The following is an 18503-nucleotide window of genomic DNA, read 5'->3' on the forward strand; positions in this document are numbered from 1 at the left end:
GAATACTGGGACCCTGATTGAGGGGCCAACTGAGGCCAGTCCGTGGCATCTCTATCCTTTGTGGGGTATTTTAGCCAGTCATCCCATTGAGTCCTGGGACCCTCTTGCTCTCCTGGCATCTGGGACTTTCTGGTGGCTACCCACAGCTCCCCATCAAAGGAGGATGTAACTTAAGGGGGATAATATGTGATATCCACAAGAGATGTGGGTAGGAAGGAGAGAAGGCAGCAGCCAGTATTCTGTTGTGGCAATAGGGACAAATAAATCAACAGGATTTCATATGAGGGAATAGACAGCCAAAATTATCTTTCCATCATTATCACAAAAAGACTTCTAAGAAACCTCTCATTGATGTTAGATGAACATGAAAATCAACCTTGATATTTATAAGTCACTGGAAAATCTAAGGGATTTTTTTTATGACTAAAGCGTAATATTTTCTCTTCTGTTTAATAAAAACATGTGGTTCCTGAGCACAGTGTAGTTCACATATTCCTACAGCACTCATTTCTCAAGGGATTCATGATGCCAAAGGGGAAGTAAATCAGAGTGTTGTAGAATATTAACAGTGAAAGAAAGTTTTGGAATAAATTAATTTGGCGATTTCTAGACTGTAAAAGAGAACAAATATGAATTTCTATACTTATCAATCTCCCCGTTTTTACTGCCCTGGAGATTTTTCTGAGATGTTTTCAATGCTTGGAAAGCACTCGAGCATTAGGATATGGCTATAGTCTAAGAATAGAAAACAAACTATACAACGACTTTCTACATTAATAAAACTATGATTAGTACATTGGTTTCTTTCTTAAATATTATTTTTAGTTACTTAAAGTCACTTACTTATATCCACTCTTATTTATCTTCTATGGAAGTTAAGATGTAAAAATAGATAAGTGATATATTCTTAAATAGCAAATTTTAAATTTCACAGTGATTTTACAAAGTAAATTGTTGTAGCAAATATTTAACCTCAAATGGGGGTTTCTACCCTGCCTTTGATGATTCAGTTCCCAGATAAAAGACACAAGACCTGTACATTTATAATAACCTTTAAATCAGCACAGGGGCTGGGCAGATATCTGCCCTCTAGGCTATTAATGTCTAGTTCCCATCAATGACCCCAAGTTATAACGTGCTATGGTCCTTCTGGACTGCTATTACCTCTACTTGGCCAGCCCTCGTGGCCATGTTTTCATACTCACCTACCCAATGGTATCTTCTCTATCAACCTTCTCTCCCTTTCCTTCCCTCTCAAGATCCTGCATCAGATCTCAAGACTGGGAACCAAAACCTCACCTCTCTTCTGCCCAGATAAAGGGTGTCAGGATCTTTATTCAACCAGTAGTTTTAAATTAAGCAGCAAGATCATAACTTTTTTATGTGTAGATTCTCTTGCCTTAGAACTTGGGATCCCATATTTACCATTATAATACACAGCAAAAGACCACACTTGAGCAGTAAACACTTCAAAAAATAATTCTAGGATATTCATGGTATTTTGCTAATTATTAATTTGTAACTACTAAAACTTTTTGTATTATTATTATTTTTATCATTATTATTTAGATTCCTAATTGTTTCTAACAGTGGAGAAAAGGAAAGAGTAGATGAGTGTGTAGTGATGAGTGAAGGACCTGGGCAGGGAGGACAAATGATGATCAAAATATATTTTAGGAAACAAAATCTATTTCAATAAAAAAAAAAATACAAAGAAGGCATCTACATCTGCTCAGGGGTTACTGCCCTAGATTCTCCATTATACACACATTTGGGAAATCAAAGCTGGTGACCCAGAATTATACACTAAAGTCAGCTACCAGTAGTACTCCATGAGATTGCAGAAAATAAACTTTGAATCAGAGGTGATGAATATTAAACTAGCTGAAAATAGGATAGGGTAAAATTTACCCTGAAAGCTGCATAAAGTGTGAGCATTGAATATGATGTGGTCAAGAGATGCAAGAACCAGAGGTAGCATTCTCAGCTGGGGCCCATGAGGAATGTGCAGGAGTGTAAGCAGATCAGATACCTTGACTATAAAGCATTTGCATTTGTATGTGGGTATCTAAAAGATATCAAAGAAGGATATATCAGGGAAGTTATCTGCCAGTGTATACACAAGACACATGCTTAAACTCATTTGCAAAAGGAAGGCTTTACTGAATGTGATTGCAATTTCTCATACAATAAGAACAGGAATTCATGACACTAAAATGCTTCTGTACACCAAACAAAGAATGCCATTAACTGAGTAACAAGATAGGTTACAATATGTGCTGTCAGTATTGTTAGTATTGTGGAATTAAAAAAAGATATTTTTTTCTTGAAATAACTATTTATAAGACAATTTTTTTTAAAAAATGGCCACCAGAGGAAATTGAGCAATGATGAGATTTAAAGTAACCAAAGCATGTTTAATAAGTGAGTGAATTTATATTGAAACACTTTTTCATAAAATATATAGGGGAACATGAAGGAAATCATATTAATGGTAAAAAGATATTTCTTGGGAAGCCATCCAAAGTTCTGATTATTTTCTTCGAAAAAAAATTTAGATTTTCTCCTAATGCATAGTAAATTTGGGATGAAGTTATCTAATGATTACATGTGCAATTCATCATGTCTACCTATTCAAGTTCATTGTTTAAGGCTATTGGTAAAAAATAAATAAACTTTAAAAATCAAAGTACAGATGAGCCAGCAACATAGCACAGCAGGTACAAGTGCATGCCTTCCAGGTCTCCATATCTTGACCCATAGCTCCAGCAGAATCACCCTGCTCTATCAGGTCAGGCCCTGAGGCAGACCACCAACATTTCCTCAGAGCCTGTGGAACTTTCCCCAACAGTGGCCCCTTCACTCATCTCCATGTCCCATACCACAACTCTGGCAGAAGCTCTTTGCTCTACCAGAGACAATGACTTATCCAGAATCCAAGGTTATGCCAGTTCCTAAAACCCCAGTACCCTAAACATCAGCGGTCACACAAGCCGCCAAATCGCCAGCAGAGACATTCTACTGAACAAGGGTCTCCCCGATCACAAGAACCACAGGCCATGCATAACAGAACACCAAAAAAGAAACAGGTGGGTATTGTGGAATGAGGAAACTTCTTTCCTGGAAAAATTAATTATGAAAGGAACTTGAAGAAAACAGTCATGAGAAGAAATTATTCAATGATGGATTTTCCAAGTAGCCAAAAGCATGTTTAATGAGTAATTAGATTGTCAATGAAATTTATTGAAAATAAATTTTCATACTTTAAAACGGCTACATGAAAGAATTTATAGTAATAGTAAAGCAAAATATTTGCCAGAACACTATTAAGATATTTGAGAATTTATTAGAAAAAAACATTTAGACATTCTGCTAATGCTTAGGATATTTAGGATGTTGTTATCAGATGATTTTATGTGAGTTTTAAGATATTTGCCTATTCAAGTTTATTGTTGTACTGGCTAGTTTTGTGTCAACTTGACACAGGCTGGAGTTATCTCAGAGAAAAGAGATTCAATTGGGGAAATGCCTCCATGAGATCCAGCTGCAATGCATTTTCTCAATTAGTGATCAAGCAGGGAGGTTCCTTTGTGGGTGGTGCCATCTCTGAGCTGATAGTCTTGGTTCTATAAGAGAACAGGCTGAGCAAGCCAGAGGAGACAAGCCAGTAAAGAACATCACTCCATGGCCTTGCATCAGCTCCTGCTTCCTGACCTGCTTGAGTTCCAGTCCTGACTTCCTTGGTGATGAACAGCAGTATAGAAGTTTAAGCTGAATAAACCCTTTCCTTCCCAACTTGCTTCTTGGTCATGATGTTTGTGCAGGAATAGAAACCCTAATTAAGACAGTTGTCTATGGTTTTTACTACAAGGAAATAAACTGCAAGAATTAAAGGGCATATGAGATAACAACATAGAATAGCAGATAAAAGTGAGTTCCAGGGAAGCCTCATGGATTTAGTTTGATCAGCACAGCTCATGGGAAAATGTAGAGAGGTTATGCCACAGCACAGGGTTGTTCAAACATCCTACATACACTCCAGGGCTCAGAAGACAAAGCACACATGGAAACATAAAAATAAAGAAACAAAATAGAAATAAAAATATAGTACAGAGCATATGAAAAAGAAACACATGCAATTGATGCTTAATCCAAATCTCTTTAATATAGATTCTTACAATTTTGAGTCAGCATGGATTGCAATAAATGGGTCCTCAGCAGAGTTACTAATGGAAAAGTGAGCTTTGCCATCACTGCCAACATTCACTCTAAGTCCAGTGCAATTGCCATCGACCTTATCTCCAGAGATGACATCACAGTATGTGCCAGCAGGAAGACCAGTCTGTAAAGTGGCTGACAAAGCCCTGAAAAAAAAAAGGTAGTATTTATTATATATTCAACCCAGTCAAATGCAGAAGATCATATATATGTATGTATATATACATACATATATGTTTGTGTATCTGTGTATATATATATATCTGTACATATACATGTGTGTGTATATGCACATATGTATATATATATGTGTATATCTATATGTATATATAGATATGTGATTATATATATATATATATATATATATATATATATATCTCCACCACAAAATAATAAATGCCCAACCCTGTGCTATAAAACCTTATCTCCAGAGATGACATCACAGTATGTGCCAGCAGGAGGTAGTATTTATTATATATTCAACCCAGTCAAATGCAAAAGATCATATATATGTATGTATATATACTTACATATATGTTTGTGTATCTGTGTATAATATCTGTACATATACATGTGTGTATATGCACATATGTGTATGTATATGTGTATGTGTGTGTGTGTATGTGTATGTGAATGTGTATGTGCATGTGCATGTGCATATATATGTATATGTATATATGTATATATATATATATATATATATATATATATATATATATATCTCCACCACAAAATAATAAATGCCCAACCTACTGCTATAAAACAGTAAGAATTCAGAGCTCAGTAAAGAGAATCCAAATACAAAACATGTGCCCGTGGGAGCAGGTGAACTCTCTATACCAAAGGCATTGTTTTAAATGTGTGTTGGTTTCATGGCCTGTAGAGCCCAGACAGAAACACAGAGAACCCAGGGAAGCTCAACACTAAAGCCCTCCCGCGAGGACCATCATTGTTTCCAGGCTGTCCTCTGCTGGACATACACTCTGGTGATTCTTTTTAATTTTAATACCATTAATTTTTCAAAACTTCTTCAATTGCATGATGCCACAAATAACTTTTTTCCTAGAATTAAACATAATCTTGCATTTCTATGGACACTTTTTAGGTTTGTAATAGAAAAGTGTCTGCATGAAATAATTCTAGTTCTCCTAAACAACCAACCATGTGACCTTTCAAAAAAAGTTACATACTTCAATCATTTTGTTGTAGTAAATCAAGTAGGCATTATAGAAAAGTCTTCTCAACCTGATAGAAAGTTGATTTTAAATTGAGAGAGGTAACTGGCTCCCAAAGAGATTCTCTAAGCTAGAATTCTGTTCTGTTCTGTTCTGTTCTGTTCTGTTCTGTTCTGTTCTGTTCTGTTCTGTTCTGTTCTGTTCTGTTCTGTTCTGCTCTGCTCTGCTCTGTTCTGTTCTGTTCTGTTCTGTTCTGTTCTGTTCTGTTCTGTTTTGTTCTGTTTTGTTTTGTTTTGTTTTGTTTTGTTTTGTTTTGTGAGACAAGGTCTCTCTTCATAGCCATGGCTATACTGAAACTCACTATGCAGATCAAGGTGAGCACAAGTGCCCAGAAATATGGGTGCTTCAGCCTTTTCCATACTCAGATGAAAGGCTGTGAGCACCACTCCTCATATCTGACCTAGATCTGAAGGAACCATGAAGGAGGACTCAGAAGTACTACAGGTGAATAGACACTATTAATGGTTTTAAAGGCAGAGTAAGTAACCTCTTGTAGAAACTCATAAATCAGAGGCAATTCACATATGCCTTTAAAACATTTAAAACACATAGAGAATTGAAAACTGTAAAATTGATAAATATATAAGTAATAATCAAAGATACTGGGGAAAGTATTCCAGTACTAATATGGCCCATTGTTTTATGATGTTAAGATGTATGTTTACTATTTATATGGTTTGTGAAATATTTCAAATGAGTACATAAATATGAATGTATGCTATGCCATTGAAGGCTGTAGTTAAAGAACACAATAACAAAATTTTATTAACACAAGGGAAAAATAGGAAAGCATATATCATATTTCTTATGTATACTGAACATTCAATCGTGGCTTAAATTCCTTGTCTAAAAGATTTTTCACATATGAAAAATATAAATGAAGAAGAAAAGAAAAGAATCATCTTAGAGTATAATATTATACAGCCATTCCCCAATCAATATCCACTTACCAGTCATCATTGTTAAAGACAATGAATCCTCTGTTTCCTCTGCTAAAAGCTACTTGGTTGCTGTTATTATCCCACCAGTTTGAAAAAGGCTGACCATTGACCACATTCCTGAAGGCAACCATGTTCCTAAAAGCACAATATCATGAGAAATGCTGGTACCCTTTAATTCAACAATTTAAAATAAAAGGTTAAACAACTTCCTTATTAGACAAGATCTAAACGGGACATTCCTACCTGATTTGACGCCATCTGTGTTCACAGACCCAGTCATTGCCACAAGTAGTGTCTGCATTAATGGTCACTTCTTTTGTTACTCCATTGTTATTGGGTGGTCCAATCCAGTCATTCTGATCCTTAATTATTGAAAGAATCAAGTCATTTGAATGCCTGTAGCTCCCTGACTCTTGCCACTAGAGAAAACCAAACCCAAGTCCAGTAGGCTAATCCTGTCTCTACAGTGTTATCTAAATCCTTCAGTGTTTTCACAGACCTTCACTGAGTTCTTAATTTATGTGCAAATTGAAGTTCTCTAGGAACATATTAAAACAGACTCTAGTTACTCCCTGAAATATTTCCATCACTATGCACTATATGAATGTGCCTCAGTATGCACATAAAAGAAAGACATAGCTCTTGGCTACTATAAAAATTAAAATATCTATAAAAATTTTCTAATATAACAATTTCTAAGTTATTTTTACTTAACTTCATACCAATAGTTTATTAAATGTCCTAAAATGTTCTGACATTATTAAGTTTACCAAAGTATAAGTGAACATCTTATGATGGCAAAATATTTGAATATACCTTTAAAGAAAGATCATTCTACTCATGAAAGCCCTTTTAAAAAAGAATAAATTTCAATACACAACAAAGGGATTATATTCAAAGAAAATTAAAAGTAACTGGCAAATTTATAGTAAAACTTTTATATATATTTGATGTTTCTCTATAAGGCTAGTATTTTCCACTGAGATATGATATTTCACATATAAGATATTTGGTAGTCTCATTGGTTAGTTAACTTTTGAAATTGTCTAAATGTATGAAACTAATAAACACATATTGGATATCAGTCAAGGCTCACAGTGATTTTTTTTTATCAAATCACTGTTCTGTGATTCTCAAAGCTCCCACCTACTATAATTCCCTTAATCATCATCAGATAAGATGCTTCCTATTATACAGGAAAAATGAAAGTATTTTGATATGACAGCATTTATTGTACCAAGGGCAGAAAGAATTTGACATTCCTTTTGGTGTTAACAGGCATAATTCAATGTTAAATCTATGAGTCAAGGCTTTATCAGGCATAATTGTTTTCACTCTGCATTTTGTTAGTATTTCAACTATTTCATTTTCAATATCAGGTACTTCTTCATTGCCCTTACTTTAGAAAACTGCCATGAATGAACACTTAATAATAATTCCAAATGCTATAAATGCATATGAACTTAAAACAGAAACACTTTTTTCTCTAGATTAAAATATGCTTTGGACAACTCCAAGACTTACTTTTCCATTCTGGAAATTTCTATTCCAACGGTAACTTGACATTACTCTTGTGAATCCATAAGGATGAGCCAACATAAATCCGACAGCCATTTTATACATTCTGAAAGGTTCAAAATAGTGTTAAAGCAGAAGTATATAATACTTTACTGTCATTAAATGCACACCCAAGGACAGCAAAGAATGTTGTCCTACCTAGCATCCCAGAATGTCAGGATGGATGATCCTCCAGCACCATGTCCTCGCTGATTATCATGGTTGTCCACAAACACAAGGGCTCTGTCAGAAGGCACCAAACCCCAACCTTCTCCCCAGTTCCTGCATTTTTATAAAAGCACATTATTATTCCACAATGCTTAATATAACATTACATATTGCATCCTCAGTTGTCAAAATAAATGACAATTTCATGAGGAGTCTTTCATATATATATATAATTTTCTATGGTAATATAAATGGAAATTTTATCCACATTTAGGTCTTACTATATAAATTTTTTTTTCTGAAATTTTTCTCTTTAGATCTTTTTTCCTTTATTGTAATATTATGGACTTGAGAATTAAGATATCCGTATTATACAATATAGAATGAAAATGAATTTGTAACTGTGCCTTTAAATTACACACTTTTGAAATTTTCAGTTAATTCTCTAATGTAGCATAAGGAAATTCCATACTATGGCCACATTATAGGGATCATTTCTGAGTATAACTATTCTTGGGATACTAATCTATCTTTAGTAGGCGATGAACAAACATTCTTAGAATCTAATGGACTTATCACAACAAGACAAAAATCACTAAGTGATACTTTGGATTACCACTGTTATCAGATGATTGATATATTAAATTAAAAACATGATTAATTAAGGGTTGATAAACAATAAGCCTAACTAATAATCAATTATTTAAGTTAGGATATTTAAGATATATCTCACTGATGCCAAATGACAACAAATGTATTATAGAACACATGATGAAATGATATATATTTACTTTAAATAGGACATCTTCTCGCCATTCCACTTGCGGATAACTGTGCCAAGTTTTGCACCATACTTGAATTCTGTCACACGGCCATTTCCAAAGTACTCACTACCTTTAATTGCCTCACCACCCAGATCAATGACCTAGGAGAGACATTGGGGCAAGTGTTATTTTAAGTGTATTTTTAAATCATATTATTGAAAGATAATATTATTTAGAATTATTAAAAATAGTTATGTTATTCAAAATATTCCTAATGGCTTTCTGTACACATACATGCTGATTTTATTCATAAACCATATGTCACAATATTGGGGGAAAGCAAATTATTATTCAAATTACAAAAGTCATTTTTATCCTCTAGGATTATTGCCAGAAGGGAAAATTCCCTAGTTCACAATAAGGTAACATTTGCTATCTTGTCAACATTAGAAGCACTTACAAACTAATAAACCTTTCTAAAGAAATTTGAGACAGAAAGGTGTCATCCTCAGTGCACTTCAAGTGACAGCACTGCTGAAGAAAAGGGGTCATCCATTTGCTTAAACACCTACAAATGCTAATAACATGAAACAAAACTCAAAATCAGAAAAATTAACTTGAGACAATAAGCATTATGATTTCTCTGTGTTGGAAAATGAAATCTTTGGATATAAGAGATGGATTAATGAAGATATCACTGCCTTGAAACACTATGGCTGATGCCAAGAAAGGCTTGCTTACAAGAGCATGGCATAGCTATCCTCTGAGAGGCTCTGCCAGCTCCTAACAAATACAGATGCAAATATTCACAGCCAACCATTGGACTGAGCCCTGGGACACCAAAGGAAGAGTTAAGGGAAGGACTGAAGGAGCTGAAGTGGAATTTGCAACCCCATAGGAACAACAACAATATCAAATAACCAGACCCCCAAGCCCTCCCAGGTACTAAACCATCAAAAAAAAAGTATATGGGATGGGTCCATGGCTCCAGGTACATATGTAGCAGAGGACTGCCTTATCTGGAATCAGTGGGAGGGGAGATCTTTGGTTTTGTGGAGGCTTTATGTCCCAGTGTAGGGGGATGGTAGAGGGTTGATGCTGGAGTGTGTGGGTGGGGGGAGTACCCCCCCTTAAAGGCAAAGGGGAGGGAGATGGGATGAGAGGGTTTGGGAGGGGACATAAGGAAGGGGGACAACATTTGAAATGTAAATAATTAAAATAACCAAGTTTTAAAAAATAATTAAATGTGGTATTTCTGATTAACAACATTTGTACTTTTAAGGACAGAATGATAAGTCTACATGAAACTGTGTTATTAACCTACATTATAATTACATGCTTAGAGAAATCCAATATATTTAAAGAAAATCCCATGGAGCTTTAAATCCTATGCAAAGAACTATAGAAAATAGAGGAATAGTAGGTACAAGGAGTCTTCCTGAGGGAAGAGCACAGCAATTGGTGGTCTAGTACCAACAAGTCAACCTTTAAATCATACATATGTGAAGAAATATCTGAGCTGAATTACTTACATACGAAGCACTATGAAATATATCAGTGTTATGTGTCTGAGTACATACACAAATGTATCTGTTTATATATATAATTATATATATGTATATAATTATATATATACATATGCATAAATTTGTACATACACATGCACACATATACATATAATAACATTAAGTAAAAACATAGAGAATGAACTTAAAGGAAAGTATGGAGGGTAGGTACATGGAAGTATGTGGAGGTATGAAAGGGAAGGAAGAAACACTGTAATTAAACAATAATATCAAAATTTTAAAAATTATATATTGGTCTACCTCTTGGAAAATGAAAGGTCTGCTTCCTTGGGAGAACCATTTTGTATTGAGATTATGCAGTTTGTCCAAAACTGCCTTTATGTCTCCAGGCCACATGTGCTTAGCAGCATCAAGTCTGAACCCTGCTACTCCAATGTCAATGAGATGGTTCATATAGTCAGCCACCTTGGTACGAACATAATCTTTCTCAAGTGCAAGATCCAGAAGGCCAGTCAGACGACAATTTCTGACCTGTTGGGAGAAAATGATTGATTTATAATATGTCATTTCTGCCTGAGAATTCATTTCCTCATTCAGCCATTTACACATTTATCAATAGCAAATTTTATATGGGTTTTAATTGGGACATAGAATGTATTCATGTTCTAATGTGGATGCAAACTATTTTTTGTTGTTGTAAATATAAAGAATATGTCAGAGATTAAAATAGATGAGTATCTTAGTTGGCCTATTTTCATTTCTGAGACTCCCTCTTCTTTCAGTCTCTGTCTCTGTCTCTGTCTCTCTCTCTCTCTCTGTCTCTCTCTCTCTCGTTCTCTCCACATTTCCTTCTCCATTTCTCTTTTATTCTTCCATCATTTCTCTTCATTTTACATAGGTGAAAAAATCAAAGCCAAGAAGTAACTCATGTTAAGTACACTGCTACAAAATGGAGACTGTAACTCAGTCTGAAAATTGTTTCTATATATGATTTGTATTTCTAATGATTTCCATTTTACCATATTTATATAATTGATTAAAACACGCTTTTTCAGACACATTTTCAAGAAAGCATTTCTGCCTTTATCATTAACCCTAGTGTATCCTTACAAAATAATGTAAAAATAATACAGGACATTTTTCCTTTCTATTATTTAGCATTCTGTATTAATAGCATTCTTTTTTCCTGTGTCCAATAGCATTTCATAAATTTCTGTGCATATGTAGAAACATATTCTTTATTTCCATCATTTCTCTCATTACCTGATAAGCATCATTGTAGTTATCAATTTCTCCATTACATTTATTATCGTTAAAGTCCCAAGCAGAGTATGGAACTGCTGGGAATTCCCTGTTATTTGGATTGAGGTAACTTCCACAGGTACTGCTTGTTCCTGCAGGATTGCCTGCGCCACACATGTGGTTAATGACAGCATCCACATAAATACGGACCTAACAAAGAAAAGTGCATATTTCAGTTGTACTAAAAAAAAAACTGTAGTTACATTGCAATCTCACAGCAAATCTCCAAAACATTTCACCTGATGCTTTGTAGTTTCACTTTAGAAAAGTGAGTCAAGTGAAAAAGGAAGCTGCTGTGAAATAAGATCAACTATAGTCATTATACATGGAAAAAAGATATAGAGCTCTTAAGAAGAAAGAAACAGACACTACCAGAACTACAAACAAAAGGTCTGTTTTGACAATGTAGGGCAAGGTATATATTTGAGCCTATTGTATTTGACATTTTACAGGGTTACAAGGAGATTGATCATAGCTTAATTTATACACTACATGGCTAAAGACCAGAGGAAAGGTACCGATCTCTTCATTATAGAACAAAGCAGATATTTACCACCTAAAATAATAATAGGGTAAGAAAACCTAAAAATTGTGGTTAGAAAACGACTTAATCCTCACATATCAATCAGTGCCCACAAAAATACTTTAGGATGTTTTAACACTTATTAATTTTAAAAGTCAATATTTTACTTTATGAGTACTATTCCTTCACCCTCAAACGGTATGTTATGCAAGGATTTCAACAACCAGACACCCCAGAGCTCCTAGGGACTAAACCACCAACCAAGAAGTACTCATGAAGGGATCCATGGATCCATCTGCATATGTAGCAGGCGATGGCCTTGTCCTTGTCGGGCATCAATAGGAGAAGAGGCCCTTGGTCCTGTGAAGGCTCAATTCCGAAGTGTAGGGGAATTGAGGGGGCAGAGATGGAGTAGTAGGTGGGTGAGTGGGTGGGGGAACACCCTTGTAGAAGCAGGGGCAAAGGGGTGGGAGAGGCAGTGTCTTGGGGAAATACGGGAAAAGGGATAATATTTGAAATGTAAATTTTTAAAAATCCAATAAAAGTTGACAATAAGATAAAAGTGTATTTTCAATAACTCATAAAATGTAAAGTAAAATTTTAGAACTTTAAATCTTGATTAAACAAAAAGAAATAGACACAAAAGAGAAATATTTCCACATAATATTTCCATAATTTTTAAAGAAAATGTGTCCTCACTTACACCAACATTGTTGCACCTTGTCACCATGTCTCTGAATTCATCTTCATTTCCAGACCTTGTGCAGATTTTATAGCTGATTGGTTGGTATCTTTCCCACCAAGGTCTTGATGGGTTATGAACTACAACGTTTTCATTGGGTGGAGAGACCTACAAGTAAAACAGTTATAATTAGTACCAGATGATGGCTTATGTTACATACCTAAATCTTATAGAAAGCTATCAATAATCTGGCATTACTTCTTAACCTATAAACATTCACTTCTGTTGTGTATCATAATATCACCAGATATTATGGAAGGACATTGCAGAGGTCCTCTTGATATTCTACAATAAGTACAAAGGTGCCACAACTACCAATCCTTTTTCTTTCTCAGCAAAGTCATGTGTGAAATGAAGTTGTGCTCTAAAGTCACTAGTCTTGATTAGAATATGATGTGAGCACAGTAAGCTCTGCATTTATTTGTGAAGTTATCTTACCTGCACCCCTCCAAATCCCTTAGGAGCTAAGTATCGCTCACATTCCTTGGCAATATCAACCCAGCGCCACTCGAACAGGTGGACAATAGCAGTCCTCCCATCTGAAGTATGTGGGTCATATTGAGCCCAGCAGAACCCAATGAGGGAAAGCAGCAGAACGAACTTCATTTTGCTTTGAAGTTGTCAGTGTTCTTTCTCTCTAGCGCCTATTTATATTTCTACAAAAAGTACATTTTCCAAAGTAAATGCTCATGAGTAAATATTTAAGGTACAGTCTATCATTCGAAAGAGATTAGTAGCAATGATGTGCACAGCTGAAGGTTCTTCAGAAACTCCCATGGAGAATAAACTTAATTCTTTTAAATATCAATTACTAATTGACTGATACTATATCTTACTTTTTGTGACCTCCACCAACCCGTACAAGGAGAATTACAACTGAAATCAAATATATCTGGGACGTTTCATCTCTAAATCTTTGTATTGCACCATTCCAAATAGAAATGGGAGTATCAATTCACTTCTTTTTGTTTCGCCTACTTAAGATTTTTTTTCATTATTTCAGTATTTTCATTTAATTTTAAGATGCTGCATTGTGCCATGCACCTACTACTGTAGTAAAAGTGAGAATGAAAAAAGTTAAGATTTTGTGCAAGTTGCCAATTTATAGAAAGTACTCTAAATCAATAGAATTATATAAGGGGGATAGCATTAAATTTAAATACTTCTGGAATTGTGAAATATCCCTTTCCTTTCATCAATCCATAGACTGAATCATCAGGGCTCAAAGCAGTAGAGTTCATTGTGCACGTGTTAGTTTTTCTCCTTAGCCAAATATCTTTTCTTCCTGACATAATACTTCATACAAAGTAAAAAATTACTGCCTTTCCAATCTATGTAAAATCTATAAAAGATGAGGCATTCAATCTCACTTGAGAGCTGCAGTAAGGGTTCTGTGGCCACAGGGTTAGCAGTGGCACCTCCGCCTTGTTGATAGCTACTGGCTTTTCATTCTGAGTTGATTACCTGTACCTATGGTTAAGGGAAATGCAATTGGTGACTCAGCCACCAGAGATATGGTTTTCCTATCACAAAGTTCTATAGAAGGTGCTAAGAATTTTCATCAACTTTATCATGTCCCTGCTTCTACACTGCGACAGAAGTTTAAGCTCACATGAACAGAAGCTCAAGATATTGTCCTATGGTGTGGTAAATGTGTAGAGTTATTAATGCACCTTCCGTGGGCATTAATTCTCGTGGATTGCGACCCCTAGATGTTCGGCAAATGAACGTCACGCATTTCCCAGCTTTGGGTAAATTACAATATGTACATGTGTCCATTGATATCAGTTCTGGTGTCCTACATGCTTCTCCCTTGACAGGGGAAAAAGCAGTTCGTGTCATATCTCACTGCTTAGAGGTTTGGGCTGCACGGAGAAAGCCCCTAGTGCTAAAGACAGATAATGGTCCTGCATATACTTCTTCTAAATTTAGTCAATTTTGCAAACAAATGCAAGTGAAACATATTGCTGGATTGCCCTATAATCCACAGGGCCAAGGTATCATTGAAAGAGCCCATCATACTTTGAAACAATATTTGCAAAAACAAAAAGAGGGGAATAGAGGCTATGACACCAAAGATGGCTCTATCCCTTACAATATTTACTCTTAATTTCTTAAAATTGGATGATGCTGGGAGTTCGCCAGCTGAAAGGCACGGACAATGGCCTCAACCACCCAATGAAATGGTCAAATGGAAAAATGTCCTTGATAATAAATGGTATGACCCGGATCCCATATTAATCAGCTCCAGGGGAGCTATTTGTGTTTTTCCACAGGGTGAAGATAATCCACTTTGGGTTCTGGACACAACTGGCAAGGACCCTGAAAGAGCGAGATGGATCCCAAGATGATCCTGTTACTCTTACTCCTGATGATTGAGACAAGGATAAGTATACCTTTGTGGGCCGTAGTGAGATCATGGCCAGTACCTTTACCGGTACATTCCAATTCTTCTACCTTGCCTTTGTTTTTTACAACTAACTGCTTTTTGGATGTGCCTTGTGCACGACAAACTCCTCAAGAGCTACGGGTGTATAATAGTACGAGTTTTCATTTAAATTATACACTATGTTTGTGCATAATGTGGATAAACCTTCTATACCCTGTATAATTTTAAAGAAAAAGATTATCTCTAATTGGGTAGGTCCCATTTACCAAAATAAAGTGAGCTCTGGAGTGTTATTTTATGCTTTAATGCAAGTTGTTCAAGGAGCGCAGTCAGGCTCAAGTGATGTTGGAAATAATGTAACTTCACCTATAAACATCACCACTATTATGGTAAAGGGAAATGTGACTATTCCCAAAACATCACGATGGCCTGTTGGCAATGCTACTGCTATACACAGCGTGCCTTGGTGCCATCCAGACCTTGCATTTCCTATAGTTTTTTCACCTTGTCAATCAAATGTTTTTCCTCGGAAAGAAATAGCAAAGGGTTTTGTTTTGTCACCACCATTAGATTTTGCCGTATGAATGATAAAGGAGATGCTACAGGAAAAGAAAATATTTGGCCATACTACCAATGGATTTTAAGTAATGAGGCAGGTGCTAGTACCAGTTTGTCAGCCTTTGCACTGCTGACTGGAACCTTTCATGAGATATTGAATGTTTCTGCCACACTTTCCAATATCTCTGCTCATTTAGATAATGTGACATCTAATAGAGTTATCAGAAATATGACTACTTCTCCAGTAGAAGTCTGTGTCAATCCTCCATTTTTCTTTATATTGGCTGAATTTCAAAATAATACAGAATGGTTAGATTGTACATATGTCACTTGTTTTATGACGCAATGCTAGAATAGAACTAATTTCTTAGCCTTAGTGGTACATTTACCAACCTTTGTCCCTGTGCCTGTTGAGGCAGATCCAGAGAAATTCCCAATCATGAGTCTTGTTTGGCAGAGGAGAGATTTTGGAATCACAGCTGCCATTGTTACTGCCATTACAGTGTCCAAGGCGGCGTCAGCGGTTACCACAAGAATTGCTATGACCAATCAAGTTAATACTGCTGACACCATAAATCAGATAGCAGAAAAAACATCTGAGGCATTGCTTACCCTGCAAAGGGCTGATTCTCATATTGCCTCAGGATTTATGTTAGTGAATCAAAGAGTAGATATTTCACAACATAACATGGAGCAGATGATGGATGTCATACGAATGAGTTGTGTGACATCAACCCCTCATGTGTGCATTACTCCCGTTAGGTATATTAACAATTCTTTCATTAAAAGTACAGATTTATCGAATTATCTGAAGGGGAACTGGTCGCAGGAGCTGGAAAGTTTGCAGATGAAGCTGCAGATACAGATCCTGAACTTTAATGGAACCAGAGTGGAACCAGTGACCCTTGGAGACTTCACCTCTTGGCTTACCTCTGCATTTTCTTGCTTTAAGGAATGGGTGGGAGTGATTTTGTTTTGTGCTGCCATATGCTGTGGACTGGTGTTCATGCTTTGGTTGGTTTGCAAATTCAGAACTCAACAAAAATGTGACAAGGTGATTATAACTCAGGCACTTTTAGCCATTGAAAACGGCACCTCCCCTGAAGTTTGGTTATCTATGCTCAAGAATTAGTTGACATCTGTGTTCTCTGCTCTTGCACCCCACAGATTTATGGATCCATTGCACTGGGATGAGAGAGACTCAATGATCATTGATCAGCCCTTGCACATTGCTGAGGTTTCCTCATTGCACGTGATAGGGTGATCATGATTTCTCCGCTAATTCATTCCTTAAAAAACTTGGCTGGCCTCTTTTGTTGAGTTTGCGCTAGGTCATTTAGCAATTACTGTCACACAGCATCTCGGTATCCAAAGACAGGCAACTTTCCTCATGCACAGACCAACCTAAGACATGGGGCCTGGTGTCGATAGGGTTACCCTATGATGGCCCTATGGCTGTGACACAGAGGAACGACCTAAAACAGGAGTCGTGGTGGATAGACATAATTGCACAGGCCTAGTCCAGCATCATTTTATTAAAATAAAAAGGGGGAGATGTGGGAAGCCGAAAACGCCATTACAAGATGGCACTGGTGGCAAAATGCCAACGCCCATGAATATGGGTAAACAACCAATGTGCACATGTGCATAAGAGTTTTTTGCGGAGTCACTGCCTGGCCCAAGGCATATTAATGAGGTATTAGTAGCATAACCAATCAGGTATGGACACTTCACTCGTAGGCCTATATAAGCAGCACCATTTCTGGGGCTCGGGGCCTTTCGCCTACACAGTCCATGCTCTCCCAATAAAGGTGTTGCAGAAGGATCATGTTGTGGCATCTTACTTGCTGGCAAGTCGTGTGTCCCACATTTTACTGAGTATTTTTGCATCAATGTTCATGAGGGAGATTGTTCTGAAGTTCTTTTTCTTTGTTTGGTCTTTGGGTGATTTAGGTATAAGCTTAATTGTGGTTTTATGTAATGAATTGGGTCTAGACTCTAATTAAGCAAGTGAAAGATCTATATGACAAAAGGTTCAAGTCTCTGAAGAAAGAAATCAAAGAAGATCTCAGAAGATGGAAAGATCTACCATGCTCATGGATTGGCAGAATTAATATAGTAAAAATGGCCATCTTGTGGAAACCAATCTGTAGATTTAATAAATTCCCCATGAAAATTCTAACTAATTTCTTCATAGAGTTAGAAAGAGCAATTGGCAAATTCATTTGGAACAACAACAACAAAACAAAAACAAAAACAAACAAACAAAAAAACATTATACCAAAAACTATTCTCAACAACTGGGAGAATCACCATAACTGACCTCATGTTCTATTACAGAGCAATAGTTATAAAAACAACAACAAAACCTGTATGATATTGGTCCAATGATAGGCATGAAGATCAAGAGGATCCAGAAAAGAACCCACACACATATGGTCACTTGATCTTAACGAAGAAGCTAAAACCATCTAGAGGAAAAATGTATTTTCAACAAATGGTGCTTTCTCAACTGTTGGTTAGCATGTAGGAGAATGCAAATTGACCCATTCTTATCTCCTTGTACAAAGCTCAAGTCCA

General features: G+C 36.1%; 1 protein-coding gene across 1 annotated transcript; it reads right to left on the reverse strand.

The window, feature by feature from the left end:
- Positions 1-2133: 2133 nt before the first annotated feature.
- Amy2a3 (amylase 2a3) lies at positions 2134-13737 on the reverse strand. The gene is made up of 10 exons (NM_001160151.1): positions 13415-13737; positions 12938-13084; positions 11673-11861; positions 10710-10940; positions 8911-9044; positions 8111-8233; positions 7919-8018; positions 6638-6756; positions 6404-6529; positions 2134-4364 (listed from the first exon to the last, which is right to left on the reverse strand). Exons 1-10 carry the CDS (start codon positions 13580-13582, stop codon positions 4175-4177), a joined length of 1527 nt encoding a protein of 508 aa, NP_001153623.1. The 5' UTR covers positions 13583-13737; the 3' UTR covers positions 2134-4174.
- Between the last annotated feature and the right edge of the window lie 4766 nt (positions 13738-18503).

The sequence above is a fragment of the Mus musculus genome, chromosome 3, assembly GCF_000001635.26.
Source record: "Mus musculus strain C57BL/6J chromosome 3, GRCm38.p6 C57BL/6J".
NCBI classification, from domain to species: Eukaryota; Metazoa; Chordata; class Mammalia; order Rodentia; family Muridae; genus Mus; species Mus musculus.